This window comes from Fundulus heteroclitus, chromosome 14, assembly GCF_011125445.2.
Source record: "Fundulus heteroclitus isolate FHET01 chromosome 14, MU-UCD_Fhet_4.1, whole genome shotgun sequence".
NCBI classification, from domain to species: Eukaryota; Metazoa; Chordata; class Actinopteri; order Cyprinodontiformes; family Fundulidae; genus Fundulus; species Fundulus heteroclitus.
In genome coordinates, this window is record NC_046374.1 from 19,865,337 (window position 1) to 19,873,997 (window position 8,661).

The 8,661-nt window shown below is 41.4% G+C and overlaps 1 protein-coding gene across 1 annotated transcript; it reads right to left on the reverse strand.

Annotated features, from left to right (window-relative positions):
• Positions 1-858: 858 nt before the first annotated feature.
• On the reverse strand, positions 859-8,660 carry LOC105937287 (leucine rich adaptor protein 1-like). The gene is made up of 2 exons (XM_012878524.3): positions 8,333-8,660; positions 859-1,580 (listed from the first exon to the last, which is right to left on the reverse strand). Exons 1-2 carry the CDS (start codon positions 8,540-8,542, stop codon positions 1,191-1,193), a joined length of 600 nt encoding a protein of 199 aa, XP_012733978.1. The 5' UTR covers positions 8,543-8,660; the 3' UTR covers positions 859-1,190.
• Position 8,661: the final 1 nt, after the last annotated feature.

Below are 8,661 nucleotides of genomic sequence, written 5' to 3' on the forward strand. Positions count from 1 at the left end.
CTAAAATGCAGTGATCTGTTCTTAAATTTCTTTATATTGGGGTAAGATACGTTGCTTTTAGAGAGATTTTAACCAACTTACTGTTTTGAAACGCATTCTGGTGTACCATCATTTAAAAGTATGCTATCTTTGTTTGACAATAAAATTTGTGATCATGAGCTGAAACCTTTAAGGATGAGGCCACATTATTTTATCACAGTGCTGTATCTGCCTTAAACAAGGGGGACAAAACAAGGCCGTCACAATATATTATTTTATTTTATCAACAGAGTTGACATCATTGAATAAAAACGTAGTAGCTGGCTTCAAAAGCCGACGTCGCTGAACACAAACCGTCAAAAACAAATCAATACAAGCAATTTACAGACCTAGCACCTCGTTAGGAGCCGAGACAATTAGGATGTGCCCTCATACGCCCCCCCGACTCTCCCGTCTGGTGCCGCAATGCGGTTTAGCCTCAGGTGGGAATGAGACGGTGCATTTTCTTTGGTTTTCAGTCACGCTTTGAATAAGACAACATCCGCAAGCTACCGCTGATACCAACCGGAGGCCGAGACCTTTATGGACTCCGATCAGCTCAAGACAATAAGACCGTTCAACGTGTGCCGCATGCGGCGCTCTTTATTTTGGCATGGGAGAGAATTGCACTTGCTGTGGTCCCTAAAACTAATCACATTGCCACCTGAAAGGCTTAAACCGCATGAATCCTGCAGCGCGAAAAAGTCCAATTTTCCAAATGGCTGCTAAATCCTGTCCCCCCCCCCCCCCCCTCAGATCAGCTGATTGTGGCTAACACTAGGCAGCGCGGAGTTTTCCTTAGAAGGAGAGGAAAAATCTGCTGCTCAGCCGATGGGTGCAACGGTTGTTTCAACCTGACTCGAGATGAAGACCGCAGACATTCGGGGGTAATTTGACAATAAATACAAGCATGAATCGTAACCGAGCACTCTTCATTTTGTTTTAAAAAGCGATAAAACGGTATGCAGTCATTGCTACAGAGAGGATTTCTCTTGCATCCGATGACATTTGGTAAAAAAAACAAAAACAAAACTGGAGGTTTTGTTAATCCACTTCAGGGAAACAGTGTCAAGGGAAAACTGTAACATTCCCCAGACACTCCGGCGGAAATCTTTCTCCCCCCGTCAAATATCTCAGCAGTCCTTGGAACCACTTTGTCTAGCTTATTGCTATTATCTAAAGCAGTAGTACTCGTCCGACTCCACCCTGAGTTTCAGAGGCGACTTGGTGAAAGAGTCGCCAGAGATTGCGGTTTTGTCCATCAAGTGACTGAGGCCCGTGGGCGAGGAGTCCCCGGGTAGGTCCTCTGCCAGCGTGTCCAGGTAGCTGCCCACGGAGAGGCTGTCCAGCCCGTCGCTGTTCCCGTCGTGCAGGCTGCCGAGGCTGCCCCGCGGGGAGGAGCCTTCCTGGCTGTCCGACAGGCTGTACAAGCTGCCTGACAGGCTGCCGTCCTGGCTGCTCGCGTCCCCCTTGTCCTCCATCACCCAGCGGATGGACTCGATGCCCTCGTTGATCGCCAGGAGCTGCTGCATGAGCTTCACGTCGATGGCCCGCAGGTTCGCCTGTGCGGTGGGAAATGAAAGATAAATTCACACGTGGTGGAAAAAAACCTAACAAAAAAACGTAGCTAAAGGAGAATAATGGGAAGTTCGGCTTTTAAAGCTGGGGGGGGGGGGGTCTAAAACCAGGACCAATGAGTTTAGAGATGCATCAGTTTATGAATAAAGAGTTTTGAATCGACCAATTTTCACTTGATCAGCTCTGATCGGTGACCAGCCGGAAAAATCCTCAGAATCACATTTATTTAGGAAATGCAGCAAGCTAGTTATTCCCATTCTCATCAAGCAAGAAATAAGTGCAGATTTTTTTTTTCCATTGAAAATTTGATAAAAAGGTTAAGAACAAGTGATTTCATGCAATCACAGGGATATTTTATCCGACAATGGCTCTATATAGGAAGAGTAGTCGTCTTGCAATCTGAGAGTTGTGGGTTCGATTCTGGCTTCTTCCCTCCATCGGTCGACGTTAGGGGTGGACGATAATAAAAAAAAAGCACGTCGAAAAAATAGAAACCATATTGGTCGATAGATAATTGTCAACAAATTCAAAACTTTAAGTACAGACATGGCCATTTTATGCTGTTGCTTAGCGACTTATTTTTAGATACAGAACACACAAACACTGAATTCAAACTCAACCCTTTATTCAACCAACTTTTCAGTAAAACTGCAAGTTTAAAAAAAAAATTTAAAAACAGCGTGTGCTCTTTGAACTCTTTGAAGGGGGCGGAGCTTGGTGACGGAACATTCCTGAGTCTGCGTTGTGATTGGTTGGGAGGATGTAATGACTGTAGTATTAACCTACATGGCAAGAATGCATAAGGAAGGAAAACTGTTCTATTGAACTGTTTATTGACTCTTTTTTCTATCGTCAATATATGTCTATCGATTGATATATATTGTTATTGAATTATAGACGTGACCCTGAGCTAGGCACTTAACCCCAACTTTCCAAAAATCTGTGCATTGGTGTATGAATGTTTGCGAGTTGTAGTGGGTGAATATCGCTCTAGTGTAAAGCACTTTGAGTGTTTTGTTAGGACTAGAAAAGTGGCATATAAACTTAGCTCATTTAGATTTTATTTTGTTTATTTTATGTTCGATTCAAATCGACTACCTCTATCTTTATGTGTTAAGAGTGTTAAAGTCCCCTCTGAAAACAAATCAATCATACCGAGTGGGCAGGTCACACCTGCACAACACAAACAAATCACAATTGTGATTATCATCTTAATATCAATCTGTGCCTTGATCAGCAAGGTTGCAATATTTGGTTAGCATAATACATTCTCAGTGTGTTGCATGCAAATTCTGCAAGCAAATATCTACGGCCTGTTGGACGGACGTTCACCGCCCTCGATTTGCATACCCGACGTTTATTCTTGGCACGCTAAAGGTTATGCAGAGTTTTGGGGACTATGTGATGAAGGACAGGAAAGTAGGAAAGAAAAATGGAAAATGAGGCTTAATCTATCGTGATCTGCGTTTGACTTCCATTCCATAACATATGTTCATGTTGTACCAGAATTTATAGTCATTATCTATCCTCCAATCAGTCTGCCGTAAGTATATCTGCTTTTATGACACCTATAAATGATATCAGCAGAAGGTTATTTTGCTTTGATCTGGAGCCATAGTGTGTCACATTTCACAAGACTGAGTCGGCCCAAACAGGGATCAGAACAGCAAATGAAATGAAAACGGGGTACTAGGACGTTTTCAGAAACACCCAATCAAATAATTCAATAGCAATAAGTAGCGCTATCAAATTTGAGCAGTTGCCCATTTAATTCATGAAAATACTTGACAATACAGTAAACAGAAATTGATATGTAAGGATTTAAGTGCATGCAGTGGGATATAGTTTGTTGTTGGCTATGAACAAAAAAATAAGAAAGATCCAATTGACTATGTCTAGGTAAGAAATGGGTAAGAAATGGGGATATCTGTTGGCAAAGGGACGGACCGACCCAGAACCCATCGAGTCAATTATAACAGATTTATTTATAAGAAATTGGCAAAATTCTGATACAATAAGAAAAAAAAGGTAAAATGTAAACATACATATTGGCCAAATAAAAGTAAAATAATCAGTGAAGGATATTGGCCATCATCTGGCATTATTTTCAGATCAGTACGCTCTGTTCACAGTATCAGTAAGTACTTTTTGCTCCCAACTACATTACTTTCTTATTAAAAAGGACCTTTTTGGTTACTAGAAAGGCATTAACAATGTTAAACTAAAGCACATGCAAGACCGGAGTAGATGCACACCATAATGTGTTTGGTCTACATCTAAAGGCCTCTAATCTAACTTCTTCTAAACTTAAAAGTCTTTTTAGCAGAATGGGAAAAAGGGAGGATGAACAAAAACCATCATCATTACCATTACTAATGTCAACCAAAGACAGGATCAGGTTACAGCGCTCAGCTCTGACCTTGTAATGAGCAGATGTGGTTTGTGGCTGAGTTTATAAATTTCCTCATAACTGTTGGTATTCTCATACTGTGCCATAGTTGCTATTTTGTTTTGACTATCAGCCTCTACAAGGTCATTATACGGTGCGGCACCAACGGCTTGACGGTTTCCATCCATGATAATGCATGATACGGCTGCTGCGCACAGGGCGGCCATTGACTGAACTCTCTGGCTTGACAAACAGAGCCAGTGAGTGTGGGCGGAAGTGGACGGCCTCTCTGCAGTCTTCCAGAGGGATTCCCCCGTCTGTGGGTGACAATCAGCCTGAGTGATAAACGACAAATGGGCAGCTGTTACATCCTGCCACCGACGAGACAGCCGGCTCTCGGTTCTCGGGGAAAACTGTGGAAAGTTTTCCTTAAAGCTCTGTTTCAGGCACAAAAAAATAAACACAGCACGCTTAACTTGAGCCGTCTCTAAATTGTTTGGCTGGTTTACCTATGTGGCCACAGCTACTTGGCATTTTTGAGGGCTTGCCACGTGGGAAAGGTCAACTGAGTTAATTGCCGGTCTAATATTGTCCCTGAAATCATAATAAAATCAAATCCCAACAGCACAGACCCTGTAAGCGCCATTGGCTAGCATAGGGGCCTGCTTCACAGAGTGAAAACCTGGTCAACCAGACCATCTGCTCAGCCTAATGCCTTTAGTGACCCTAGTCGTTCAAAACAGTAGTCAGCTGTCTGCGAAAAGCGTCCATGTAAAATGCACGGTGGTGCGTAAAAATACTTTAGTAATTGGTCCAGCATGAGATTCTCCTGGTATGACGATCCCTGAGAAACCATGGTTTCACAGCGTTCAAAACAAACATTTTCAAAAAACAACAGTGTATAATAAGATCCGACTTGCTAAATAAATCATTCCTATGGTGGCATGATCATTCAGTCAAAAGGTCATCTTCATTACTGTAGCGTATGTTTAGTCATTAAAAACATCAAAAGAGAATAATACTTTAAATATAAGACTCTTAGTTTGCACAAAGGCATGCTTTTATATTTCTTTATTTTGACGGCTAACTAAGCACAATCTCCCAGAACAAATCAGTTGATATCTGGTGAATAGATACCTTAACACTTACTGTTTGGTCCACTCAAACACTGTTTTTCTTTTTTCTTAACACTTACACAATAATGTGATGTCAACATCGGGAATGAAGGAAAATGCACAATGAAAGATAAGCTTTGTGCTTCTTTTAGGTTGCTTTTTGGAAATTCTCAACAAGGCAACCTTCCCTGAGCAAATAATAGTAGTTTTTGATGGGACAGGGCAGGCAGCAGTGAAATCAATCACGAATCAAGCAAAGTTTCACCCCAATTCACACCTCCATGCATGTGAGCACAACATTTCTCCTGTGAGCCAGGCAAACGATGATCCTAAAGACTCTCCTTCGTGAGGGCCCATCGGTTTCAGGTGAATCTACACGACAATCCAAGCTCTAACGAGACCTCGTCAGCAGGCACACGACTCCAGACACCTTGAACTGAGAAAGCTTTCCTGGATGGGAAGCGAAACGTCTTCAGCTTCAGAATAGAAGTCCAGTTGTTTTATTTTTTTAAACCTTTTTTGGATTGATCGTGACCTGGTTGGACCTTCACCAACATACACAAGCACTGTGAGCAGAATCGCTGACAGTGACATAGCTGCTGTTTGTGTTTTCTGTTTGCGGCAACATTTCCAAACAACCCAAGTTGCCTTTCTCTTAAGCGAGGGTAGGTTGGTGCAGTCCCACGTTAAATTACGCTCCATAGAGTCAGATGAACTCTGGTCACTCAGACAGTTTCAGTGGCATCATGCAAAAGACTGGCATGTTGGAAAGGTTTAGCAATTTTGGTAATTTGTACACTTTGTGGAACTTCGGGATACCCCCATATTGCTAAATCCAAAGTGCCTAGCTTGCAGATAAAACGTTTTAGATGTTAAGAATAGGGCTGAAGGATTTTGGAAAATAATCTAATTGCGATTTTATATCTTAATATTGCGATTTAATGCAATTATTTTTCAGTCTTTTTAAACATATACAAACAACAAATCAATCTGTTTCATCGCTGTGCAGATCAGGTGCTAAAAGAGCCGCTGCGCCTCAACCCGGAGCAGAAATTATTGCGTTCTGCCTATGATACATTTCAGCCAAAACTGTGATCTTTAATTAGACTTTTCTCTGCATCAATCACAAGCAACAAAAATTGCCTGTAGATAAAGAGGTTTGTAAACCTCTTTATCTACGATTTGAAAATTATTTTTTTTTTAAATTGCGATTATATTGAAAATGCGATTAATTGTGCAGCCCTAGTTAAGATGCAGGATAATTAAACTGTTATATTACGTCACAATATAGCATATTAGCCCTTTGTTTCAATGGTGTTGGAAGACGGGATGGCGGTTTTTATAAGAGGATAACATCATCTTGGCATCTAAGAGAATGGCATTACACAATTTAATCACAGCATATTCCAGCCTGCTACAGATTTCTTGGAAATGGGAAAGTTGCTGCTGCATAAGCGGCGCACAAATGAGTCATCGCTGGGGAAACAACGCAACTTCGCTTCAGATTTTGCAGCAATGACCAAATCGTGCAATCTCATAGATTCACCAACATCAAGATGGCGGATTCTTGAAAGTGGAAGTGAAGCCTGTGACATTGACCACAGTCCGATTAATTAGGTATCATTACCCGACCACTTTGGAGCAATTAAAGTGTACTGGAATTTCACACCGGATGCTCAGTTGATTCTTTACTATGAACGACCGGGGGGAAAAAACAAAAACAATGATGTCATAGAAAAGTAACATATCTGGTCATGACACAGCAGAACAATGAATTCCACACTCTTGATCTCAGTAAACAAGCAATAGTAAGAATGGGAACCCTTTAAATGTGTCATACATACTTGAAAGCCTTGCAAAGATTTGATGATTAAAAAAAACGGTAACATGTATTTTTCGTACATCTTAAAGGACCATAGCGACCAAGTTCTAGAGATTTTGTAGACGTCTGCCCCCTCTGGCGACAAGTTGAAATGACACTACTGCTGTGCACGCACATGGAAGAGGATGAAAAGCATCTGCGACTGCACGGGTCTTCTGTTTAGAGAAATAATTTCTTCTGAAATAAGACTGTTATAAATATTGAACTTAGCCTGTGTTCTCTCACTAATGTATCCATTACGGCGGAGACACAACAAAGTAGCCAGGTAAACGGAAGCATCACACCCAGGAGATTTGGCCTGAAGCCTTCTCTCATAAACTGACCAATGGAGCCTATAGAGTCAACTGCAGTAAAGGAAAGTTTTGCACGTCGGCCAATTGTAAGAGCATGTATGGGAATGTTTGCTCCTCCAAGACAGGAAATAGTATGGCAGCATCTGTCCTATCAGCAGATCTGTGACTGCTCTTTTTGCTTCAATCCCTTAATATTATGCGATTATACTTCTACTTGGGTCATTTCCTCAACAATAGCGTTTTAAAATTTGCTACTGGGGGTTGCAATATCTAGAATTTCCAATCAGAATGTAATCCTACCCAAAGTTTCATTTATTTCTTTTTTCTTTAGTGTTTGCTATGCAGCTACAGAAAAGTATGTGTTGTTTTGTTTTAATCAAATAAATAGTGTCTTAGTTAATGTTTTCAAACACAAGATCCTTATTCCATCAAAAATTGGAAAGAATTTTCCTTTAACTTTGTGTTAAAATGAAAGTTTTTTGCAAGCTCAATACCCATATTTTTTAATGCAGAATATTCGCTTTTGCTGTTTGGAAGGGTGATAACAGCATACATCGCAGCAGAGTAATGTAGCACTGCCCTTCCCCTACCTGTTGCTGTGCACTCCCATCAGCCGGCTGAAAGAAAGCTTCTGTACATTTTTTCTTGCGCATGTCAAACACAAACTGTTTATAAACGTTCGTCTTGCATTTACAAAATATTTATTTATTTATTTATTTATTTATAAGAGTTATTTATTATCTTTGGGCAAAGTTAACCTGAAGCAAGCGCACAACAGATGTCATTCGTTTTCTTTTCTTGGGGGGGTTAACTACAACTCAGGTTTGAATTATCAACAAGTGATGCGAGTGTTTTAGATTTCTGTGTTTTTGCTACTTTTTTCCCCCCCTACTAAACTTTTCAAGAGTTTTCTTTTAAAAACTATTGCTACAGTAAATATAAGTAAATTACGTAAACATGAAACATCGGAAACGGTGGATATGATTTATTCTATATTGAGACATTAAATATAAAAAGAAGAAAAAAAAAACACAAAGAGAAAAAGCTCCATGCTCACCATCTCCTGCCTCAAGAAGCGCATTTTACTCTGCAGTCTCTTCAGGTCCGCGGAGTTTGCGCAGAAATGAGGCGCAGCCGACTTGTCGTGCTCGCGCCTGTCGCCGCATTTCCCCCCCGCGAGCGACCGCACGAGACCGTCCGGAACTTTCCGACCCAACTTCGTCTCTATGTCCGTCAGGTCCGGAGAGCCGCTGCGCTCCTCGTCCATCGTGGCTGTCTCGGGATGACCGCACCGAAGTTTTCTCCCGGCTGCAGGGCAAGTTAAAGTTCGGCGCTACGGCTGAGTTTTTTCAGAGAGCCAAGAAGACAGCAGCGGCAGCAGCAGAC

Excerpts from the sequence above, each read along its gene's own strand:
- LOC105937287 (XM_012878524.3), bottom strand. The coding sequence starts at position 8,542 with ATGGACGAGGAGCGCAGCGGCTCTCCGGACCTGACGGACATAGAGACG. Across the intron at positions 1,581-8,332 it reads GCTTCTTGAGGCAGGAGATG|GCGAACCTGCGGGCCATCGA; the intron begins GTGAGCATGGAG and ends CCCACCGCACAG.